Genomic DNA, 26,737 nt, shown 5'->3' on the forward strand with positions numbered 1-26,737 from the left:
GACCCTCAACCAAGCCACTGCATCCTTTATTCTCATATCCTGCAGTACTTGGCCTTAAGCGGTGTTCTGGCCGACACCCGTGTGGATCTAGGGATAACCACCGAATCAGTGACAAACACAAGTTCTACATTCTATCTCCACTACACCTACATTCTGTCTAAGATCAAAGACCCATAAATATTGCTTGGTAGACCTCCACTTTATATTGGAAACTGAATCTGTACCCAGATGAAAAGCTTGACAGGCACAGCAACAGTAATTAAGAAAGTTGGGGCTTAGAGAACGGTCAATTTTTTAATCTAGGAAACAGCAACAAAATAGTGGGCTGCTGGGAGTGGGACCACGGCCAGTGTTTAGGCTTTATACTATATCAGTGGTCTCAGCAGACGCCACTGGTACTTTACTAAAGAAGATATCGGGAGGAGAGAAACAAGTCTGCTGACTGATGCTCACAATAGAGCCTTGGGTCTGAGGGTCATAGGACCAGTGGACTGTGGATATAAGGCCAATTACAGGCCAAGTGGAGGCAGACCTCTTTCTTTCAACCCACTGGTTAAATCAGCTTGTTCATCCACCTTCTGTCACTTTCATTGCTTCATTGTTCACGTTTATGACAAAACTAATTCCATTCAAATTGGCTCCGAATGAAGTGAACATGCAGCCTTTTGTCCACATTCTTATCTACAAAATCAATTTACAGTTGTTTTTCCTCGCTGACTTCTCCGTCTCCTCACTGACACAGTGTACGCTAAATTAAACGTTTAATTGAATGAGTGGTGTGCCTCGGAGATCCGACTCTTCCTGTGATGTCTTTCCTCATTTCCAGCCAAAGAGGATAATGGCAGCCAGTGAGATCTGTGCCTCGTCTGTCTTCTGCAGTTTTTTGCTACCTCTATTGACTTTCTGTATCGATCCAGACCTTATTCCTGCAGCTGTGAGCTAATTCAGCTGCTGGTCCATTAATATTTTCATTGCTGTACCTCAACTCCATTGAGTGAAACAATAAAATGCTGTCGAATACAGCCTCTGACTTTATACACTGAAAGCAATAAATTATTGTACTGATTCTGGATTTTTTTTCATGACTAGTCTCACTTGCCATTTTATGCACACAGTCTGGCAAAATTGGACGAACGTCGAGGTCAATAAATCAAAGGGATTTAGTACAAAGGGATCTGTGGACTGGTATGACTATTATCATAATACAATAATAATATTCACCCTTTATCCCATCATCACCCTTTATCTAAAGTAAAATCCCACTGAAATGTATATGAAGCTAACACTAATCCTTACACCAGACAATGCTAATAGAATTGCAAGGCTTCGCCGTTTCTCACATAAGCTCATTTCTTTATTGCTGCGGTATTGATTGAGTCTTCAGCTGCTCTGGCTGCATCTGCTGCGCTCCTAACAAGGGTTTCAAGGGTGTTGAAAGTCAGTTTATTTAGACCTTTAACTGCGTTCTCATCTAGTGGAAATGCAATCATAGTATTGACAGAGACTGATTCAACACTAAGAGTCTGTACTTGTCAGGACATTATCATCGCATGCAGAAGCACTTAAGTTTCACATACACAAACATGGAAAGGCAGCAGTGTTGTCTTCAGATGCACTTCGAATGAATGGGCCTAATATCCTTTTTCTGTAAAATATTAAGTTTTGTTTTGACGGCCTTTGTCATCAGCCGGTAATAACTGGGATTGAATGGTCCTGAGTGAAATTGTTTGGGAAAGACTGAGCATGAAACATTCTTTATGTTAACATTTTTGATTCTTGACAGCCTTTTTTAGATGAAAGTCATATGTCATATACTGTATATGTATATATGTCATACAGGACATATAGGAGCTGAGTATTTGTAACACTTGAGTAGTTCTGCTGTAGGGCCGTCAAGAGTAGCTGTTAAAGAATAACTCTTTTATTACAATTCAGATCTTACTATTGATTATGATAACATAAAATAATTGCTGAGATCAAGGGATATGGGGAACATGGGGATATATCTACAACAAAGTCCAATAGGGAAAGACACTTTTGGAGGTAAAATTAAGTGCAGCTGAAATGTTGATATAACTGTGCATGCGTGATATTGATATTTATTATAGGTCAAAGGTGAGCCTGCAGTCAGTCTGAAACTGAGATTGACAGTTTTCTCTCACAAATTTTCTCTTCACCTTGATGATCTCTTCTGAATGCTTTTGCAAATACACTGTTGCCCATGAAGTTGGAATAAAATGTTTTTTACCTCTTCTCATGAAATGATTGTGACAATGTGATTTATTCTTGATAAATAAAGTGTATATCTTCTCAACTTTATTGATCAAACTCTTCCAAACATATCACAGTGAAACTTAAACCACAATGAACCTTTGCAAACTGTGTATTCAGGCTTTAACAAAATTAGGGGTATTGAACAATTATTCCTACTTTATGGGCAACAGTGTATATTTAGTTCTCCCAGAGGTTTGATTGCTTGACTGCTCAGTTTTGTGTGTTTTTTTTTTAAACTTCTTCTTGTTCTCAGATCTATTAATTCAATGAATACAGAAGTAAGACCAAGGTTGTAATACAGTGAAATTAAATCCTTTAAAACATTGGATGAACATTACTCTATTACTTCCCTACGCAGAAACCATAATTGTATTATTTTCTGTCTTACTTGGACCTTTCCCTGACCTCTCTGTCATCTTATTCTTTACAGGTCCATGGGGTCGTTGTATGGGTAGTGAGTGTGGACCCGGTGGCAGCCAGAGCAGAGCAGTATGGTGTGCCCACTCTGAGGGCTGGACCACCCTGCATACCAACTGTGACCAGGCAGAGCGGCCAAACAACCAGCAGAGCTGCTTTAGAGTGTGTGATTGGCACAAAGATCTGTACGACTGGCAGCTGGGTGCCTGGAACCAGTGTGTCCCAGTGTCGATGCGTAGTGCTGGGCTGCAGCGCCCTGCTGTGTGCAGCCGGGGAGAGGAGGGCATCCAGAATCGCGAAGTGGGCTGCGTTCAGAAAGCGGATGGTGAACCCGCAGAGGATGTAATCTGCGAATACTTTGAGCCTAGACCACGTCTAGAGCAGGCCTGTCTTATCCCCTGTCCACGGGACTGTGTGGTGTCTGAGTTCAGCCTATGGACTACCTGTTCGAAAACCTGCGGAATGGGCTTACAAAACCGGATCCGCTTCGTTCTGGCTCCACCACTGTTTGGTGGAGCAGCCTGCCCAAACCTGACTGAGTTTCAGACATGCCAGCTGGGGTCATGTGAGGGAGAAGAGAGCCTTTACAGCCTCAGGGTGGGACCTTGGGGTCCCTGCTCTATCCCAATGCAAAGGCAAGTCAGGCAAGCAGACCAACCACCCAGAGAGAGCGACAAATCATCCAAGGAGAGTGATAAACTTTCCAAAGAGGGTGACAAACAGTCTAGAGATGGTGAAAAAAACTCCAAAAGGGGTGACAAACAATCCACAGATGGTCTCAAACTGTCCAGTGAGGGTGACAAAAAGCACAAAGGAGACAAAAGGTCCAAAGAGGGTGATGGACTGTCCAGAGACAGTGACAGGCCAGCCAGACCCAACCGGAAACTGGGCAGGGCGAACAGGAAACCAGACAGGCCGTCCAGACAGGCAGACAGACCCAAACGACTAAACGCTAAAAACAAAGAGAAAAGAGAGAAAATGAGAGAGAAAGTCCGGGAGAGGTTAAGGGAGAGAGGTAAAGTGAAGGATCCTGAAACCAGAGAACTCATCAAGAAGAAGAGGACCAGGAACCGCCAGAACCGGCCAGGAGGAAAGTTCTGGGACCTACAGGTTGGCTACCAGACCAGAGAAGTGACCTGTGTGCATAAAAGTGGGAATGTTGAAGCCCTCAGGTAAGAATAATTCAAATAAGTCACAGCTTCGATGCATGTCAATGGTTTCATCCAAAATGTGTGTCTATCCTTGCCTTGCCTTTGTGTGCTTTTGAAGGTATACACAACTTTTCTGGGAACATTTTGACTTATCATCACTTTCTTTAGATGCAAGCTGATAAGAATTAAGACTAGAGTGTTGTTTACACATATATCAAGGTTGAAGTATTTTAGTGTTAGATTGTGGAAAAGGTCAATTTCAACATTAGATTTAGGTTTAGGTTCTTTCTCTTTAGGGTTTTAGCGACATCAGGCTAGAATCTGTTTATTCGTTGGCTTAGGGCTAGGGATGGAGAAAGAAAGTGACAGAGGATAGCTCTTTGCCTGGACCCGCCCCGATTGGAGGAAGTAGGCTGGTATCTCTGCTTCTTGTGATATCCAAGAATCCTTTAATGTATAACTCTGAGGCGTGGCTGGCACTTCCAGCACTTGCACTGCATGAGGAAGTGTGAGCCACCCTCTCTCTGTCTTTAATGTGCCATGTAAAATTAAAGAGAATTGTGTCTTTTGATAAAAATTCTAAACAGGCCCTCATTCTGTTTAGCATCATATCGATCTGGGAGTGGGGACTGGGGACGTTTGAAAGACCACAAAGTCCTTCAAACTAAACAACACAATGTGTTTTACCCTCCTAAGAAGTCCCTGCTCAGAGGTAGTAACTAATACTGGAACTTTAGGTACAAAAGGTACAAAATCACTGCTGAAAAGGTTCATAGGGTACATAATTGTACTTTTAACAAACAAATCAAGCAGCAAAGTAGTGCTTCCAAAATTATGATTTCAATAGAGAGTTATTTTATGAATAAATGTGCTTTTTGCACTCTGTGACTAGTGAGTGGCTCTTCAGACCTTATGGTTGAGCTGAATGCTAAAAAGCATAATTTTTTGTTATGTACTGGAATGTACAAATCAGTTGTAGCAGAACAATATGTTATTTGAACTGCACTGAAAAGGTATTGGTTTACATGTGAAATATTGTTTCTGTGAAAAGATTTTTGCAACACAGTGATGCAATGTTTCAGCACTGCTGGCTGGGGCCTTTCTCTGTGGAGTGTGCAGGTTGTCCCCATAATTGTGTCGGTTCTCTCTATATATTCTGGCTTCCTCCCACAGTTCAAAGACAGTTGAGAGTGAGTGGTTTTCTTTGTCTTTGTGTCAGCCCTGGGACTGTGTGTACTCATTAGGTACCAATTCTGTTGCTTTCCAATGGCTATATTTTCCCATAGAAACACATTTTAGTCACTGGGGATGCATAAATGTTCTTTTACAGTACAGACTAAAAGGTACAAACATGTACCAATGTTCAAAGGTACGGTGCTCATAGGCCCATTCCTTTACCTTGATTTCTGTGCCTTGATTACTTTATAAATGCACATTGTTTGCATAGAAATAAATGAGTTTTGCCATATAATTAACAAGAAAATACCATATGAAAACCATTGAAGGGAATTTTTGGCCATGAAATAAAATGGTGTTTTACTGTACAACTCTATAAAAGGACTGTTGATTTTACAGTTAAGACTGGAGTTCCATATTCCATATTTTACCTTATAAATTCAAGTCTTTTCCACAGAAGAAAACACTGTTTTGCCATTTAATTAACGTGAAAATTCCATTTTTTTTCGTGGAATTTATCTGTGCAATTTACTGCCCAGTTTTTAAAGAGACTATTGTCTTTATGGTAAAAATCTGGCAGTTTAAAAAAAAATGCGGTACAACATATACATTTGTTTGGCATAGATTTTACAGGCATCAACTACTAATGATAAATTACACAGGAAATTACTACTAATGCCTGTTGTAAATGAAGGTACATCTGGTAAATTTAAAAAACTTGCATTTACATGTTCTCTATGAAAATCATTGAATTTGTCCAATAACTTCTCCAATGTATGTCACAAAGCTGTGATGATATCCTCAAAAACAGCATGTGTCCATGTATATGAGGGATAATCCATGTTGGAATGAATAAACATCATGAAAAAATCCACCACTTTCCATGGATGGATCAAGAGGAGTGAGTCACTGAGTCCAGACTTGACTGAAGAGGGTCTGATATGGACATGATGTTTCAGAAACAGGAACTTGAGAACTTTCATGTTGTCCTACAGATATTCACTGTGGACAGTCATGATCCTCTCTGCAGCCAGAAAACAGAAACAAAGGAAAAGTTAGACCGACACGGTGCTTGAGCACAGTCACAGAAATGAACTCAGCCTTCTGTTTTTAATCCTAAAAGCTCCATTCCTTCAGTCTTGTTTAAGAAAAAAATATCATACAAAGTCGTACACAATGTACAATATTAAAATTGAGTCTTTTTAATATGATGTCAAAGTAAGTAGTTACAGATAGATGAAGCTTGTTGGATCATGAAGGCCCCTCTGAAGATTCTGTGTGCATTGAGCTTAAACCGGTCTGCATGCATTCAATGCCTTTTGGGTATCACTTCAAAAAGTGTTTACATAATGAATGCAATGAAGTTGTCTTCAGGGGATGGCATCTTTATCGAGGGGAAAGTGGCTTTTTGAAGCAAACAAAACGACTTTAGCCTAAAACTGAAAAGCTGATATGATAAACAGAAGCATACATCTCTCTCTCACAGCCAAAATTGCTGAATGTATTAAATATCTAATGATGAATAATCATGACATTTTGCCTAACTTTTTCAGAGGATTAGCAAACTGGCCTGTGTGTGTGGGCAAAAAACACACAGGGTGTGACCTAGATTGTCTGAAGCAAACAAAGACCTTAAAGGTTCTCTATAAGACATTCAAAACATTAATATAGCATTAAAGAAGTATTCGATATGTTAAAATTAAGTGAAGTAATGGTCACCTTATCAGAGAATGAAGTCACACTCAGTGTGTGTGTGTGTCAGGTCTGCTTTGGTGTGATACACTGAGATCCTGTAGACAACCATTAAGAGAGACCAGAACAATAGTTCATATTACATCTCACCTATAGTGTCTCAAAAAATAAATATGAAGAAGTCTGCAGGGTGGATGAGCATGTTGCTTGTCAAACTTACATGTGGGATGGTGGAGTTAGCATCTTGTCAGAGACATGCAAATTATGTTCACCTTTTCTAAAAAAATGAATTGCACTTGCAGCATCCCTGTTTAACCCATGACTGGGCACCTTTGTTGCATGTCTTTCCTCATCTCCCTCCTCCCTCATGTTCTCAGATCTCTGTACTATCCACTATCTACTAAAGGAATAAAGAAAACCCATACCCATACTTTAGTTTGGTAGTTATCAAGTGATTGGTAGGAGAACCAGGATTATAAAGAAACCTAATTCAAACCTAATTCAGATTAGAATGAGGTTTTCAGTATGTGGTCTGTATGACAAATTCAATCAATCAATAATCTTACATAAATACTCATATGGTTGGATCATTTCAATTTTAACCCCTTGAGCAGATGAGATTTTAGGAAAATTAGATGCTAACTCCTTGCCATTTGAAAATAGCATGAATTTGGGTTTGTCTACATTTAACACCAATTTAAGTTGAGTGAAATGAACTGAACAACACAGAAGGCACACTGCAGGAATGGTTGATAACTATACAATCTACATAAAAAAACAATAAAAATTTTTACATATATGGAGAACAGAAGTGGTCCTAGTATGGAGCCCTTGGTCGAAAGGGGGTGGAGGGTAGTGTTATGATTTGTAAAAGTCTACTTTTGGGCGCATTTTATTTCCCAATGAAGAGCTGTGCTTAATTTGTTGACACATTTTTACAATGAGGTGACGTGACTTGTTTGTTGGACACTGTCACAATGTTGCATGTTCAGTCTGCAGCACTGGATGGCCTCGAGTGTTGGGGCTTACAACTGTTGTCAAACCCTGTAAACCTTAGTAGTCTTCAATCTAATATCAAGTTATAGTCATAAGTAACTGAGCTTATTCAAAATTGTACATGAAGGATTGAGTTAAATTAGTGGCCTGTGGTTCGTTCATTGTGATAACATGATACAGGCTTGTTAATGATATCCATAATTTATAACGCCGCATTGCAGGTCCTCAGTAATGACATTTTGCTGTCAAGTTTCATTTGTCAGTGCTCAACATCATTTTCTCTACTTCGCTTTTCCAGTATACTTAATATAGTGGAGCTGCTCCCACAATAACATCGGACACATTCATCACAGCTCCACTGTGATATCCATTCCAAGATATACAGTCTCTATACATGTCTTTCTCCAGCGAGGTCAATGTCCATGTGGTGTCTGAGAGCCATGCTCTTTGTTAGGAGATGAATGGCCTGATTCTGTCTCACTGTGCTTGCATGGCTCTAATAGGAGCCTCTGAGCAGCTCCCATTACATCCTTCCTTTTAATGGCTCGTTGAAGGTCAGAATTCATATATCATTTAAACTTCAAACAAATGCTGCTCCTCAAATTCCTACATTCAAGTAGAGTATTATATTTACATAATACACACTTGAATATTTATTCAAAAGAGAGCCACATATCCATACTAATTTTTTTTAGCCGCTCACAGAATGCACAGATGGCTGAAAGCTTCAAAGAGCTTAGTTGATAGTGATGATCGTATTAATGTTGGCCGCAGCTCAGGATCAAGTTTATTTACAGTTGGAGCCATCACTATGGGAATTTCTAATTTTATCTGCTGGCTAAAACTGCTAATTATCCCCAAGTGTCCGGGCTTTAAAATGATGATGAACACTAAAACTCTGCTAGACCACTACCAAGTGTTTTAAAAAGGACGATATATTATAATTGCTTGAAATGTTTTTAGTGTGTCTGCATTTGAAAAATATTTCAAGATTTTATTTCTTTCACTTAATTAATTAAGGTTTTATGAAATGCCAAATTGTTTTGGTGGTCCAAAAAACAAGAAGTTGAACAAGCTGTCAAGTGAAGGCAATACAATTTAAGAAGTTGACATCAGAACTAACATGTTGTTGTACCTGATTAAACACCTATTGTTCCTACTCTTTAAGTAATTTGTACAGCATTTTACAGATCACCCCAGGTTTGTTGACACCACTGTGCCTTGAGCAAATGACATTCCGTTATATTTTGTATCTGTGAATGTTGCCAGTACCATAACCATGTGTGTGTGTGCTGCTCTGGCTCTAGCTTTGGAGGGTTTACAGATGGAACCTCAGTGGCTGGAGGAGGAATTGTGATTAAAAAAAACCCCTGAAAACTAGGTAGAAAAAAACTGAAACTGCAGAAAGAGTTTGTTTGTACAGAACTTCAGGGGAGTTGAGGGAGATTTAAACAGTTCAGACTAGGAGGGAAGAGATGCAGAGAAGAGAAGCAGTGCGAGATGGTCTGTCAGCCTCTACAAAGTGTCTTCCAACTGCACAGCAGTTTGAGTCAATCATCAAACAAAGCCGTGGTGCTAGAAAGCTGTTTTTGAGATATGGGTAACAAATTGTTTGCGTTTCTAATGAACAACTTCCAAACAAGACAAAGGGAAGCTGTAGGGTCTTTTACATACGGGTAATCCCGACACCCCAGTCCCTTTATTTGGTCCTCAATAGTCCACTCTGTGAAGTCTTCCTCTCTTTGTCTTCCTGTCTGTTTGCTGTCATGATCTACTGTTGTATGTCTCGCTTTTTGTGGACACTGATTCTTATTTTCACATAATGATTACAGGCAGTGGATTCACAGTTTGGACTTGTCATGCATATTTGCACAGAACATTTTTACTATGTGATTACACAAATATATGCATCCCTTATAATTACAATTATTTTTCAATAATTCCAAGCCTTGACATTGTATTGGTGCTGATCCAGGCACATTGTAATGGATCAGTATTGGTTACAATAAGTCCTTCAAAATTGCCTGCGGTTGGTCAAATCAGCTGTCATTAATTAATGTCAATTCTTTTAAAAAAAAGAAAAATGTCTATTTAAAATGTGTTTCATTTTTTGTTTATATGTTTCTTATTTGTAATTGCTGTTTTATGCTGTTAGTATTAGTTATTAGTATTAGTTAACACCTTTGTTCAAAGGAAACAGTGGTAGTCCGTAATATTACATAGAATTCAAGGTACATTAACCTGGAGAGGCTGATAGACTGTGTTAAAACTCACTTTAAAGTGTCAACGTTTCGTCTCATCTCACGGAGTCTTTTTCTTCTCCAGCCTGTGCTCTCAGGAGACAATGCCAGTGACCTTCCAGGCCTGTGTCATGACCAAAGACTGCGACGTCACTGAATGGTCTGAATGGTCAGCTTGCTCCAAGGAATGCTATGACCCCAACGGGCCCAAAGGTAAACGCATTCGCACCAGAAAAGTGAGCCAGTTCCCAACCGGTGGAGGAGCAGATTGTCCAGAGCTGGAGGAGGAGGAGCCCTGCAGCCCCCAGGGAGACAGCGTGCCGCCCTGCATCGTGTAAGTACTGAGGCAAGATAGAATGACTCATCTGCTTGTTTGCAAAAAGTGGATTTGAGTAGATGCTGTATATTCCATGTGTAATAAGTGATTGTGTAATGAGAAGTGAGTGGAAAACAATGGTACAAAACCTGCTACCTCAGGCCTGAATACATGCTGCTTGTGCTGGTTATGAGTATTCAATTATAGGATGACTATGCTGCTTCAGGAGCAAGTTGGGGTTCAGTGTCTTACCGAGGACTTTCACACGCTGACCAATAGGAGCCAGGGATCGAACCGCCGACCCACTCTACCTCGCCCCTGTGTTGGACTGATGTGAAATCTGGCCTCACATTCACGTCCCGCTCAGGATTGAAACATTCTTGCAATCTCCTTTTCATCTAGCTCCATCATCTGGACAAAACTTTAAGTATTCTGATTTATGACCCAAATACCTGCAAAGCTAGTGACGTTCTCATCAGCCTCAGCTTTAGATGTGTTTAGTGCCAGTTAGTGAAACGTGCTGTGTTTTATCAGACAGTTACATTAGCAAGTAACCTGATCTTTACTAAGATGCTTTATGGATGCTTCATACGCATCCCTAAGTTATGTTAACAGTGCAGGGGGGGGGGGGGGGGGACAATGACAAACGCATTACTGCCAAGGTCTGCAGGTTTATAAATCCCAGACACGGCGAGGACCAGGGTGACGTGGATGGGGTCGGTAGGAGGGTATACGTGTGTGAGGAGATGCTGTAGTCTATCGTCTGAGAGGACGCTGTTGTGCCATACGATTTATTTCTCTTTCTCCATTATGCTGTCCCACACCGACACCCCCACCCAGCTGCCCCCTTTTATGGGAGAGAATGACATTAAGTAACTAGAGTCAAGTTGATTAACAAATGAAATACAATTTATGATGAGCACTGATGCGTTATAAAAAGAGACAAAGCCCTACCACCACTGCTGTGCTAGCTGCTGTTCACTAGTTTCTGTGATTCAACGTGGTCTCTGATTAAAGCTTTGAGTATTTATACCCTTTACAGCACTCATAGCATGCTTTCAGAACACAAATGTTCTCTATGCGACTAATCTAGCATTAAAAAAACATCTTTTCTGTAAAGATACTGTGAAGGAAAGGTGACCTGAGCAGAGACTGAAGTCACACTCGCTCTGTCTAAATTGTATTCTGAGTCTGTATTTTGTGGTTGGGATGCCAGCTAAGCTAAGCTACTGAGCTAACTTAGTAGCATAAATGAACCTGGCCACGTGGTGGAGGTGTGGCCGGGTGGGGTGGGGGGTGCTCACATTTGTTTTTGTCTAACCTGCTGAGATATCACACAGATAACCTTTAAACCATCATGATTTTAATGAATTTAAGTAATGGTTAGTTTGTGAGCATTAAAAAAACACTTACAGCTCCCATAATTGTTTCCCATTGCCACAGTAGGGATATTATTTCACTGGAACTACATTCTTTCTCCCTCATTTTTTTATTCCTCTGGGATCATCAGCAAGATATTGTGTTACTCTACCACAACTTTTTTAGGACACGTTGGATCAAATACAAACTAACATGTTCTTTATTTAAAGGTATTTGAATGCAGACTACATAGCATAATCCTAAAGTGTTATAGAATTGATTTTTAAGGAAATAAATGTGATTTTGAATGACTTTTATAACACCTGACCATAGAGGTCATTTGCTCATTTCATTGGTCTGTTTGATGGGCTGAGTAGAATCAGTCATAATACGAAACGGTCCATCAATTCCTTAAAATTCCATCTGCCCTTTGGGCAGACAGCAGCAAGAGAGGCAGCAGGTCTGTCCATGACTGTTCTGTTCTGTTCGAGTGTCCCCATCTGGACAACTTAAAGCCCCAAGATGCAATTCTTTCCCAGGGGGCTCATTGTCCTGCAGCAGTGCAGAGGCAACTGACAGAGAGAGAGAGGGAGAGAGAGGGAGAGAGAGAGAGAGACACCTTGCTCATGAATATGGAGCCTTTCATTGGTGACCTCAAATGAATTCCATTATGAGCAGAGATAGAGGCAGGGTTTCTGACCTCAGGGTGGAAACCACAATACATTATGGCTGAAACAGACTACTCCCACTTCATTAACCAGACACAAACCATCTATGAACAGCCACTGCGATTAACAATCTGCTTTCAACTTAAGAGTCTTAGAAAGCTCTCAGTAGACAGTTTGGTTAAATTGCAAGTCTTGGGGCGTATTGTAAATAGAGATCTAAGGTCAGTAACATAAAATGTCTCTCTAACAAAGCTTAGAGATACCTGCCGCCAAACATGGAGAGGGGGAGAGAGAGAGAGAGAGAGCGAGCAACTTTTTCCACAGGAGATACTAAAATCTGCCTCATGCCTCATCAGTGATGTTGGAAAAAAATGAGCTAAAAATCTTTTTAATTTTGTTAAAACAGTTAGCGTGCCATTTGCTTATTTTCTGTCTGTAACAAAATAAATGTGTTGTTTGATATTTTGATGATTTGATGATATAATCAGAAAGCCAAAGTGATTCTCAGTGACCATTGAGTTTGGAATAAAATAGTAAGAAGAATTGTTTTATGGTGATCAAGCCAAACGCAGATGATGATTTCAATGCAAATGTGTTATGTTTGTTACATGATACATGGATACATGACCATAAATATAGGAAACGTAATCTGTACATGGTCTGTCAGATGAAATTAAACTTGTCCACTTACCTTTGAGCTGTTAGGGCTTCAAATGTGCACCTGGTCAGTATGAACTGTGTTTGGACCAGACCAAGAGACAGATAGTTTGTATAGCAGCCTCTCAACAACACAGAATGATAGATCTCATCTCTTCTACATCTTTTTCTTGAAAGCTGATACGAACCCACAACATCTGAAGAACATTTTTTTGTACTGATCGGTTCTCTTCTATCCAGTTATTCAGACAATGTGGCGCTGATGTACTGTGTCAGACCAACTCTCTTTGTGCCCTCCTCCACATTCAGTTACAGCTGGAAGACTACAGAGTGGACGGAGTGCAGGGTGGATGTACTGCTGAGCCAACAGGACCGTCGGCGTGGAAACCAGACGGGGTTGTGTGGAGGCGGGATCCAGACCCGAGAGGTGTACTGTGTCCAGACCAGCGCTGATACACCACGCAACCTTGGCTCTCTCAGGAACAAAGAAGGTAAAATGTGCAGCATGCACTTTATAACCATGCACAGGTTTTTGACATCACAAACCAATAACTGTGATTGTAATTACAACCTTGTCTCGGATAAAATCACATTCATATGTGACTAATTTGCAACAGCTAGTAACCCTCAGTTTAATCCCAGGGAGCAATCAACAATATATTGGCAACAGAAAGAAGAGACACAGGCTTTTGATAAAGGCTGGTTGAAAATAGCTTCAAATCACATCTCCAAGAGCCCGGTGGCAGCTGTTTATGAAGTTTTGAATCATCTGCTTAGGCTTGCGGTTCACACACACACACACCAAAGCCAGTTCCAGCTCTGCACAGTCACTGATACCCTCCCTCTGCTTTACCAGCCACGTGTCAACAGGAAAATGAAAGCAGTTTTCTACTTGTGTCAAATCTGGGACTAAGCTATATGAATATGCTAATGTATGTGCAAAAGCCGCACAGAGAGAATAACAGATGAAATGTGAGCTTTCACATACATGGCGGCATTACTGAGCACACGGAGGCTGGAAATGGCCTGGTCGCACGCCCATACTTATCCAGCACTGACACAGTAAAGTCTCCGTCCATCTGGCCAGCGAGGATGAACTGGCATCTGTGGCTAGAAATTATTACAAGCAGATGCTCACAACCATCTACGTGCTTTTCATCCTTCAGTGTCACGATTCCACATTGCCAATTTTGTTAAAAGTGGCGCGACTCACGCTTTGCACTGTTTTTTTGCACTTTTTTTGCACTAATACACTTTTACGTGTATTGTCAGGATGAGATGGGAAATAGAGCCTACACCTCCAGCCAAGCCACCCAGCCTGCATGTTAACATGGTAATTGTTATCGAAAGTGTTTCTGGGTGGAAGCAGGGAGACATTGATGGAGGTATGGATGTGATTCACATCCTCCCTTTTTTCACCCTGTACCTATCCTTGCTCTCAGACAGGTTTTGTACTGTCGCGTCTGGTGTAATTTTAGCCACCCCCTAACTCGCACACAGCATGACGTAAACGAGAGCCTTTATCCACAGTGCCTCACTACCTGTTTTCAGCTGTTTTTGTGTTCATTACATGTCATTTCTTCACTGCAGCCTTGCAGTGATTGGTTGTTTTGGGTTTTCAGCTGATTGATTCTGTGTTTGCATAATGGCAGATGATTGGCCAACTGTCTCTATCTTGTAAACAGCTTCCATAGTAACATATCAGCCAGCAGTTATACCTGGAGCATGCAGCAATGAGGGTCTAGAAAGGGGGAAATATTCCGTTCTAGGAAATAGCATATTTACATAAATCTCCTTTATATCTTGACACAAGTCTGCGCTTATGATTATTCTTTCTTTGCTTTTTTATTAAATAAAAGCAATTGAAGGGCATCCAAACAAAAAACAAGAAACAAAAAAATTGAACAGTTGGATCATTTTGCCACTTGCTTCAGTAGAGTGAATAAAGAGCATCTTTGGTGTCAGCGTACAGAGAGGAACTACATCATAAGCCATCTTCAGAAATGCCTTCAACACCCAGCTTTTGAATGCTTTCTTCACATGTGCCTGCTCTTATCAAGACCACAGTGACTGTATCATTTCCTAGTTCTTGTGTCAGAGCGAGTGGAGTGGATGACTTCATTTTGATAAGCCAAATGGCTATATGGAGAGAATCCTCAGCCCAATTAAACAGATATAATCTTATCGTTTGCTTTCAAGGATCATCGGCACAATCCCAAGTGACTTAGATAGGATAGTGTGGCAGTAATATCTGTGAACACACATCGTTCCCAGTCTGATTACTTGGGGCTACTACCGTCCCAGATCACTGCTCATTCCAGATTTGATAAACTTGCTGTTGGCAAGCTAGGATTTTCTCAGTCCTGAAGATAATGCAGCCATACTCATGCAAAGAGAACTACTGACATCGTTGTTTATTACAATTTCTTTATAACAAGTAGTATTTATAGCACATATTTCATACCCAGAAGATATTATTATTATTATTATTATTATTATTATTATACCCAGAAGATATTAAAACATATTGTTAGTGCAAATGAGGGTATATATTGTGTCAGCTGTTTTTCTTTTACTGGTTTTGGTCAATGCAAAAAGCCTATTGAGGAGCAAACTGTGACATGCTGTATAACAGCTGTGCCACTGTGATGCCACGAATTTTCGGCTGGAAAGGAACTGGGAGACAGATTATTGATGGCAGTTGGCATGTTACAGCGCAGGGCGGCAGCCTCTGAGGGTCCTAATTTGGAAACTGGAAGCGCAGCACTGGGAAGAGTAGACCATCTGGCACAGACATACCTGAGCAAGGTCAGTTAGTGTGGAGATTTCCATTAATCAGCCTTTGTTATGGTTGAGGAGAGTTGCTCAGACTGGACAAGGAGGTTGGAGAACAAAGAAGCTATTGTCCCCCAAATGTTCTTAATGAAGCATGTGGATGGAAAGCTTTTTATAAGAACTGCGTGTCTACGCATGTAGGAATTAAAGTCATCAACAAGTCATTTGGAGGATATGATGTTAGTGCAGTGGCGTATTTATTAAGTATCTGTTTAATAGCCCCCTTTTTAAGTTATAGCTCACTAGAATGATATAGCAATTTCACAGTTAGTTGAATTTCTCTGCCAATATTATCAGTATTTCCCTCAAACCTTTATTTGACTGGTCAACCCAAGTAGATCTGACTGTTTTGGCTCTAAGGATGGCGGTTGAGTAGTCTAGACTGAAATACCTTGAAAACGATGGAATGTCATGAAATTTGTGCAGACGTTCATGGTCTGACTGTTGATACAGAAGCAGTGCAAAGCCCAGAGTTGGGTATGATATTGTGGAATGTTCAGAGAAGTGTGGTAAGGAATCACTGTCAATAACAATATGAGAACATCAGGAGAACACCACAGGTCTCCAGTCAGAGGTAGAGGTTTTAAAGTTTAATTTCTTTGCGTACATTTTGATTTTACAGTCCTGCGGCTTTTAATGCTAGTCCCCACAAGCTCTTCACGTTAATTCATCAATACCAGTCATTTGGTTCCCGTGTCAAATTAAAAGGTGTAAATAAAATGGGCAACTCTTTTTAATATTAATAATGTTGATGCCTCTAAATGGATCAATAGAACCTGTAGGACACTGTAGTTGGCTCTTATTTGTTAAAATAGGTATAATAATATAATAATTGATTTATAACTGACAGAAATGTAGTTTAATGAAGGAATTGTGAAAAAGAAGTGCCAAGGTGCTGGCTCATAAATGACCCACCCCAACCGTCAGATATAATGTACTGTAATTGTCAAGAAACCTGTAAAGAAAAATACTCATCAAACTATGTAAACGAATTAGAAAGTGATTTGACATTGATGTAGATGAAATAGCACCTAATCATATCTCACCATTTGCCAAATCACCCTGGTGTTATATTGGCACTCAAGGGCATACAAAATGTACGCACACTTCAGCGACACTATTAAAGGGTGTACCTTTGGCCAAGCATAGGCAATTTGCATGTGAATGAGGCTTCAGTCCTGTTACGGCACAGTAAGGATGATTCATCAACCTGACGACCTTGCAGAGAGTCTCCTACAGCTGTTAGGAGCTAAAGTCCACTGAGAATCAGGACAAACAAAAAACGGACCTGCTGTGCTAGGACAATAAAAAAGCTTTGTTGTTTCAAAGTTGTCTGGTTTTGGAAGATTTTGGGGGGTTGGGGTGCTGTGATGAAAGAGTGGAGTGTTTTCATTTTTAGGCTTTGATTTTTAGCTGAAAGGATTTGTTTCTTTGTGTGTGTTTGCGTGGGGGAATTGGGGGTGATTATGGGATTCTGATGACAAGACTTTTGGACATCTGAAAGGGCAACTTTTCTTTTCATAGCAAATTCAAATGGAGGGTTTGCACACAGTACCAGTCAAAAGTTTGGATACACCTTCTTATTCTATGGGTTTTCTTTATTCTTATTATTTTCCACATTGTAGATTAATCTTGAAGACATCAAAACTATGAGGGAACATATGGAATTATGTAGTTAACAAAAATGTCTCAAACAGACCAGAATATGTTTTATATTTTATATTCTTCAAAGTAGCCACCTATTGCTTTGATGACAGCTTTGCACACTCTTGGCAGTCTCTCAATCAGCCTCATGTGGTATCCACCTGGCTTGGTTTCAGTTAACATGTGAGCTTTGCCAAGAGTTCATTTGTGGAGTTTCTTGCCTTTGTAATGTGTTTGAGACCATCAGTTGTGTTGTGCAGATGAAGGATTAGTACACAGTTCTATACAGTGAACAGTCTTATTTGACTACTGTTCTAATCCATTTGACGGCAAGAGAAATGACAGTCCATCATTACTTCAAGACTGAAGAACTGAAGAACCAAAGAACTTTGAATGTATCCTTACAACGACCCAGGAAAGGAAAACCAAGAGTTACCTCAGCTGTAGTTCATAAGTTCATAGAGTTACCAGCCTCAGAAACCGCGAATCAACAGCACCTCAGATTAGAGCCACGTAAATGCTTCACAGAGTTCAAGTCGCAGACACACCTCAACATCAGCTATTCTGAGGAAACTGCGTGAATAAGGCCTTCATGGTCGAATTGCTACTACTGAGGAAGAACAACAAGAAGAGAACTGCTTGTGCCAAGAAACACAGGAAATGGATATTAGACCAGCGAAAATCTGCACTCTGGTCTGATGACTCCAAATTTGCGAAAAAGAAATACAGAAAAAGTGAGCATGTGTGGTTCCCGCCATGAATGACCCCAAACATACCTCCAGGCTATGTAAGGGCTATTTGACCAAGGGGGGAGTGATGGACTGCTATGTCAGATCACCTGAGTTAAACCCAATTGGTTTGGGATGAGTATGGCTGCAGAGTGAAGGGAAAACAGCCAACAAGAGCTCAGCACCTCTGAGAGCTCCTTCAAGACTGTTGGAAAGTCATTTCAGGTGACAACCTCATGAAGCTGACTGAGAGAACGCCAAGAGTGGGCAAAGCTGTTATCAAAGCAAAAGGTGGCTTCTCTGAAGAATCTGAAACATAAAACATATTCTGGTTTGTTAAACACTTTTTGTTTACTACATAATTCCATATGTGTTCCTTCATAGTTTTTATGTCTTCAATATTAATGTACAAAGTACAAAATAATAAAAATGAGGAAAAACCATTGAATGAGAAGGTGTGTTCAAACTTTTGGCTTGTACTACATGTACGATGCACCTAATTTTTACTGTTCTCTTTGCTTTTACTGTAGACTGCTACATTTTGTCACAATTAAAAAGTTTTTCACATAACATCACTCACAAAGTCTGCCATTGATCTTGTCTGTGTTTCCATAGCTCTGCGACCAATCGACAGTGATCTGTGTCTCAGTATCACCCCGAACACTACCCAGCTCTGCCATATCAACTGTCCTGTTGAGTGCGAGGTGTCCTCATGGAGCGCATGGGGACCCTGCACCTATGAGAACTGCCAAGACCAGGCAGCCAAAAAAGGTAAGACCTGACTGTGAGAATTATAATGCCACTGTGTCATGAAGTAGTGAACAGAGTTTGCATAAACACAACCTCACCGTCACCCTTCGACCTTTGGTACGAGCAGTCTCACTTGAATTCCGACTATAACAAATAAGTAACAAAGGCACTGTTGCCTCCTGTCAACATTGCATTGAAGCCACATTTGTGCTACCACCAACAGGGCCCTTGTTACTGGAGGTCTTTCTATGTTAAATTTGATCAATTTGATCTCTTTTTCTCCAGGTCAAGGATGTGTTCTGCCTTGCTTAGGACAAAGACTGCTAACACAGTTTATTTACATATGGACTATGTTGGTAAATGGTTGTCAAAGTGGTTTCATGAAGCATATGTGGAACTACATAATTGAAAAGGGACAATGTTACATTCTGAAATCACACCGGAGCACAATATTTGGACTCGATGTATGGCACTACGTCAGATACTTTAGGTGATAAATAAGTTAGTGGTGTGGACAGCCATTGGAGAGCTGCTCAGACTGGACACCGGCATAGATTTATATCAGTGTATCACAAATCATTTCCTTTTCCACTTTAAAGTACCCAAATTGTCCCCACTATTACATTTTAGTTTGTGATTGTTGAGCTGACCTTTGGTACCAAAACAATAGCATTTGGAGTTGGAGCCAAAACGTAACCATTTCCTTTGCCTATTTCAGTCAGCTGTTGTGGTGAGTTGTGCTACCCCCCCAGTCGGGATGACACGGTCGCTGCCTCAGCCCTTAATTATCCCTGGAACAGCGGTGTCCGCAATGACTAATGCATGTTGACTCTGCCTTAATGAAGCGCCTCAAATGAAAGAGATGGTTGGAAATTCCCCTCCTTGCATCTTAATGATGGATCTGCTCCTGCTCCCTCATTTGATCACCACACTTCTGTGGTCGTCTTCGGTACATAACGGAAAGTGAACATGAACACACACACATTCTCTAGTGTGTGTACCCTGGCTCTCATTTCCCATAAATATATAGACTCTTGGCATCAAATGATTTTATGCTCCTGGCACAGAACATGGGACCATCACTTGGCTGTGATTACTTGTTACTTTGTCGGATACCAGTGTGTACTTTATGATCTAGTTCGCGCAGTTCTGACACGGTTTGCAATGTAAGAGAAAAAATCCTACGAAAATGATCTTTCAAATGTTACTTTGGATTTTATAGAAAGTACAGCAGTTTTTAATTGGCATGAGATTTATTTAACTTTTTTTTACCATTACTTTCTCTGTAACCCTTTCCATCAGAAACATTGCACAGCCTTGGTATCCCGAGCTGGTATCATGTTCATGAAGGGTCATCCTATATAATTGTTTCCATGTATGTGTATCTTCAGTCAAAATGAGCCCTCTAGCTCTGACAGCAGCTGCCTGAGCTGCGTTGCTATCTTGCAGCCGTGCCATTCATACTACACCCTGCAGATAGCAGGTGAGTGATGCCTGATAGAATTGAATTTCCTGCACACCAAGCGTCATCTTCTTCTTATAGCTGCCACCCTCCCCCACCCCTCCCACACACACACATACACTCGCAGACCTCTCAGATAAGGCCTCCATCAATGGGTTGAGACATATGGTGGTACATGTTCTGCTGACGTGCTTGATTGAATAAAGGTTTTTGAGGGGAAAAGAGAGACAAAATGTAATAGAAAAGGGGAGATTCTGCCACCTCCACCTGAGTCCTGCAGGCACTCCAGGGCTCTACTGCCTTATCGGGCTAGAGCAGGAGTGTGGATTAGGGGGTGGGTGATGTTGGCGGGGCTGGAGTTAACATCCCCCCTTTCCAGGACCGGGGTCATGGAATCCCATGTCCTTGAGCAGCGGAAACGACACACACATGCGGACAAAACCCCAGCTGAATTAATGGATTCCTGCATACATTAGTCACTTTGGATAAAAGCTACAGTTATCAGAGGAGAATAAAAATAGACACAATATTAAATTCTTCTTGGAAGAACTGGCAACTCCAGGCTTAATGGACTGTCTCATTAAATGCAATATTTCAGTTATTATCAAAGAGCACACTGTGACCACAGAGTGAAGTTAATGTGCCTGTAGATGCACATTAGATTTTGTCAAATTGATGCATGTTTTTGCAGAGTAGATCACAGACGGAGGAACTGTGGCTGTTCAGCATGGGGCTGTTTTGCGTTCATCCACTTCATCCAGTTCCTGTTTTTATCCTGCAGGTTTCAAACTGAGGAAGAGAAAGATTGCCAATGAGCCGACAGGCGGGACAGGGAACTGCCCCCACCTGGTGGAGGCAATACCGTGTGAAGACCCTAGCTGCTACGACTGGCTGGTGGTTAAACTGAAGGAGTGCATCCCTGATAATGAGAAGGAGTGTGGACCAGGAACCCAGATCCCACAAGTGCAGTGTGTCAACAGTGATGGTGAGTAAACACATGACATACTTTACCATAACGCAGCTCTTCACATCTGAGAGTCAATCATACCTTTGAATTGATCAACATATTTGGTTATGTTTGACTGCATTCATCTCACCATTGACATCCATTTTAACATTTACCATCAGTTTATGAGTAAAATTCTGAGTGATAGTGAGTTTTTCTGAGATAGAGTAGGCCATAGTAGATATTTTGCGATCAGCATCGCAGCGCTGATGTGTTCCTATCGACTCGCAGGGTGTGTCTGGAAGGCAGGACCAAGCACAGCCCAGGAGCTGACTGCATAATGAGCTGCTGTCTTAGCAAATCGGCTTCTGAAGACACAGATTGCAGCCACAAACGCAGTAAAAACCAAAGTAGTGTTGGACCAGATTTCGAGGTGCTTCTGTTGATGCCTATAGCATACACAGGGCATATCACATAGACAGATGAAGTCAGGGTAGTAGTCAGGCTGTAGATGAGATGTGCTAAATGCATGCGAGACAAGCATGTCGAAGTGTCCTTGGGCAAGACACTGAACCCCAACTTACTTCTGAAGCAGCTTCAGGGTGTGAATGTGTGTGAAAGAACAGTCTCCTCCAGCTTACATTCCTCCTGTATGAATAATGGGTGAATGAGGATGTGATGTGAAAGTGCTTTGAGCAGTGAAAATGACTAGAAAGACGCTGTACAGATACAGACCATTTTCCATTCTATTTACTTTGGTGCTGTTAGTTGATTAAATAATGAATAAATTGATGGAAAATTCATCAGTTCATTATTGAATAATTGTTGGATACTCTTTTCTCATTTTTATGTCTTTGTGAATTAAATACAGTTGAGTTTAGGTTTGCTGGTTGAACAAAACAAGTGGTTCGTTCATCTGGTGGTTCGAAAAATCAAGATTTTTCACAATTTTTTTTACATTTTAGACAAAAACATGAACTATAATTTTGTTAACTTAAAAAAACTTGAATGATATTGGCAGTTTTAAAGCAGCAAGATGAAACTGGACAGGGTCTGGCTAGATATATCATAGCATCTGGAAACAGAACTGCCCCAGTGTCTTTTTGCACAACAGGCCAATAGCAGCAGAGATCCAGTTTGTAGCAGCTTTGGGCCACAACCAGCCCATCTCACTCATAAATGATTCAACATCCAGCCTTCACAGGGCACAGATCCATTTACACTATGATCAGCACAGGGCCAGTTCTTCGACACATTTTCTGTAGTACTCTACTGTAATGCATTATGCATTTTCACTTTCCTTACCACTCTGTTTCTACAAAAAAGTATACATCCATACACATATTTTTCTGGTTGAGTGTCGGCTGCTGTATGGCAGGGCTCTAGTTTAACTTCTTTTGATCAAAATGGCTGATGGGTCCAAAAAGTTTGAAATGAATCCAGTAGATTTCCCTCAGCTGCAGCTGGGAGCTACAGTGGCTGTAATTGTAGTGAGGCCAGTTGTCTTAATGATATTAAGCAGTGGTTGTCGTCCAACTTTTTACTTTTAAACGAAAACAAAACAGAATACATTGTGTTTGGGGATGTGGATCTGTCAGATGTTGGCTCAATGACTTTCAGACCAACGGTCAAAAACCTTGGGGTGACGTTTGACAGTGGACTGAAATTTGATAAACAAATCAACACAGTGGTTAGGGCTAGTTTCTTTCAGTTGCGTCTCTTGGCCAAAGTCAAGCCTTTTCTTAAGCATACTGACCTTGAAAAAGCCATCCATGCGTTTATCAGCTCAAGACCGGACTACTGTAATGCACTGTATGTTGGCATCTCCCAGTCGTCCATCAGCTGTCTGCAACTTGTACAAAATGCCGCAGCCCAGCTTTTAACAAACACCCCCAGACGAGAGCACATCATCCCTGTCCTCTACTCTCTCCATTGGCTGCCAGTTCAGTCGAGAATTGTTTTTAAAATTCTAACGTTTGTTTTTAAAGCTCTTAATGGTCTTGCTCCTCCGTATTTATCCGAGCTCTTAACTTTACGGGACCAAAAAAAGAGCTCTGGGGTCTTCCAATCGGTGCCCGCTTGAAGTCCCCAGGACAAATTACAAACATTGGGGTGACCGATCGTTCTCTGCTACCGCACCCAAGCCCTGGAACAAGCTCCCCCAATATGCGCACCATCACTGACCTGGGTCTTTTTAAATCGAAACTCAAAACCTCCCTGTTTATAAAGGCTTTTAATACCTTTAGACATTTTATTTTATTTTATCCTATCTTTTATTTGTTGGTTAGGTGAATTATGGATTCACTTTTAGATGTATATTTTAGTGTTTTAATGCTGTCGATTTTCATTGTTTACTTTACTGCTGTCGCTATTTTAAGTCATGTTACTGTTTTTAAAATTATTCCTTTGTTTTTATTGTGAAGCACTTTGGTCACCCTTTGGGCTGTTGGAAAGGGCTATAGAAATAAACTTTGATTTGATTTGATAATGCCATCTAGATCAAAGCTGCTAGTCCACTAAAAGTGCTTGTTTTGCCATTGACAGTCTCAAGTTGTTATTTCAAGTGTCTGATGGCATTACAGAAAGGATTCCTACAGAGACCTGTAAGATCCTTTTTGTTTAACCAGAAACAGCCATTATACCGTTCTTTTCAAAGCCACCAGACTCCATTGACAAAAACAATAATTTCACACAGAAGTTACTGCTCTACAGCTGTCTCAAGAAGTTTGTCTGTGTTTTGTGTGACTTTTGGTGTTTTAAATTGTTAGTTTAGGTCCAATATAATATTTCAGTAATGCTACTCCTATATTCCACAAAGTAAAATCACTGTTTTTGTCAGTGGAGTCTGGTGGGTGTGAATAGTGCTGTTTCTGGTTAAACAAGAAGGATCTTACAGAACTGTCAGTGGCAAAACCAAGCACAACCGCCCTGGGGGATTTCATTGCAGTTATTGTTGGCCACTCTCAGCTGCCTGCAGAGGCGATCTACTGAACCAATTCCAAAAGTTTTTGAACCTACCAGTCAATGTTGAACCCAAATTATGTAGAAATAGGGCCCAGATTTAAAAATACCAAAATTATGTTTTGAGGAGAGAGGTTTTAAGTTTGTAGTCAGTCAGGCACAGGTGTTTGGACCAGCATCGATGAGGTAGCTTTGTCGAATCCATGAGCTAATGACCAGATAACTGGAGCTGTTTTTGGAGGCTGCATTCAATGTGTTGTCAGTTTACTCAGCTCTGATTGCTACTGAGTCAGTTGGCCTCTCTTTCAACCACCACACTATGGGCGTTATAGCCATGGCTACACTGCAATTCCTCTATTCCTGTATTCCTCTGTTGCTTGTGCTATTCTGGGCGAGGTCTCTCTTTGATACACACACACACACACACTCTGACTAAAGGATTAAGCACCTGCATTCTACCATACTAAGGAAACAGCAGGCAGACCAATACATTATTTCTTGATGACAGCCCCTGTTTAGCATTAATGCCTTTCTTTACCTTTATGGCACAAAGTAGATTCCTTCACTTGTCTTTCCAAACCTCACAGTGGTCATGATGCCATTTAAAAGATTTCACATTTCACGTTTCTTCACATGAGAGGAAGTTAAACAACAGCAATGCTTAACTCAAGAGAAATTCAGAGTTTGTTCTAACTAAAGTTACGTATAGAAAGTAGATCAAGATACTATATCTGACTTTAGATGTCACATGTCAGCAAAAATAGCAGTAATAATAAAAATGTCTGACAGTGCAGACAGTAGATATTACGTGTTTCTAAAGACCACGTACACCATGTACTGCTACAGAATAACTTTATTCCTTTACTTTAAAGTTTCTGTCACATTCTATTCTATTCTAAAACTATGTATATGTGCTTTTTGATGAAAAACAGATGGGATGGACAGGATAGTAAAGGGTGGGGGTAAGGGTAAGTGGGACAAAGACAATGCACTCTTATTTTTAGAGAAATGGTTCCCAACTGCTTTGGCCACGGAGTCAACATTTTCCAGTTCACACAGAGGCTAACTTACCACCCATTTGATTATAGTCTGTCCATTATGCTAAGTGGGTGCAAATCCAGGACCCTTGATGTCATTTCACAAAAATAAACAGAAAAGAACAAAAAGTGCATTTGGGGCTTGAAACTCAATTAAACAAGAAGCTTTTAGACAACTTTAAACATGAATATTGTTTGAACAGCAGTTCAGACTTGGCAGCATTACATTTTAATTAGGCTAGATAGAAGGGCAGGGCAATAGAAGAGCTGCGATTCAAGCTAAGCCAGTTCAGCACTGCATTATCTTTTTTGTGTTCAGTCTAAGTAAAATCAAGTCCAGTTTTTTTTTCATGAAACATCACTACTCCATTCTTAGTTTCAACCACGACTTTGAAAGAACCAGGCAATGACTTGCTTGCTCAATCAACCCAATTATAAAGGAAATGGTGAACAAAATGTGTGCCTGGATATCAAGTTTGTCAAATTTTGATCTTACTTTGGGAAATGGACATCCAAATCTACACCAACTGATTCACTTACTGCTACTTGCATTACACTTGAAGATTCAGACACTGTAGCGTACTACAACAAAGTCAAGCAATGTATCTTTATCACCTGCTGGTTTAATACGATTACATGTTTTACCTGAACATCTATGACAAAGGGTTAGGATGGAGTTTTTAGAAAGCATATACAATATTTTCACGCAAGTTTCAAGTGTCAGTTGTAAACTGGAACCTGGCACACATTTCCCCAAATTTGCAATAGCAAGTGGCAATTTGCAATGTGAAATTATCCCCTTTCAGTAATTTTGTCTCATTTCAGAAATCTAAACATACTCCACACTTGCACCCATGGGCAAAATTACATTTGTTTGCAATTTGTGAGCTGCAATCATTTGTGAAAGATGACACTGCCACCATTTGTGATCTCCATGTAAGCAGTGCTTGCACATCGCTTGGGCCACTCGCTGCATGGGGAGAGGGGAATTCTCTTTCAATTTCCTCTATCCAGGGTGTCTTCCACTTATTTATGCACAGATGTTTCCCACAGTGTCAGACTTTGAAGGCCCTTAGGTTATGTGAAAAAAAATTCTGATGAGCAATAATGGAGACAGAAAATATATCTCAAGTGCCATAACACACATTTTAATGGGATCATTAAAGGCAAGCAGTAGTGAATAATGTTCAAGGTGATCATGTGGGTCGTTTTAACTGACGGAAGTTCATCTTTATTTTCACATCATTCCATAACAGAATTGATTGGAGGAACTCAGTTATCATTAATAAATCAATTATGACCTGAATATTGTCATTTCATCCAATCATTTTGTTAATTTTTCCTACCAAATTGGTGTGTGTTTGTGTGTGTGTATGTGTGTGTGTGTGTGTGTGTGTGTATGGGGGGGGGGGGGGGGGGGGGGGGGTA

At 40.6% G+C, this 26,737-nt stretch overlaps 1 protein-coding gene across 1 annotated transcript in view; it reads left to right on the forward strand.

The window, feature by feature from the left end:
* The window catches only part of thsd7aa (thrombospondin, type I, domain containing 7Aa), a 126,648-nt gene that overhangs the window by 46,199 nt on the left and 53,712 nt on the right, over positions 1-26,737 (forward strand). The window contains exons 2-6 of the mRNA XM_070846347.1: positions 2,705-3,863; positions 10,032-10,280; positions 13,256-13,437; positions 18,769-18,924; positions 21,147-21,350. Coding sequence (XP_070702448.1) covers positions 2,705-3,863; positions 10,032-10,280; positions 13,256-13,437; positions 18,769-18,924; positions 21,147-21,350 — 1,950 coding nt within the window. The remainder of the gene's footprint in view (positions 1-2,704; positions 3,864-10,031; positions 10,281-13,255; positions 13,438-18,768; positions 18,925-21,146; positions 21,351-26,737) is intronic.

Source organism: Pempheris klunzingeri, chromosome 16 (genome assembly GCF_042242105.1).
Source record: "Pempheris klunzingeri isolate RE-2024b chromosome 16, fPemKlu1.hap1, whole genome shotgun sequence".
NCBI classification, from domain to species: Eukaryota; Metazoa; Chordata; class Actinopteri; order Acropomatiformes; family Pempheridae; genus Pempheris; species Pempheris klunzingeri.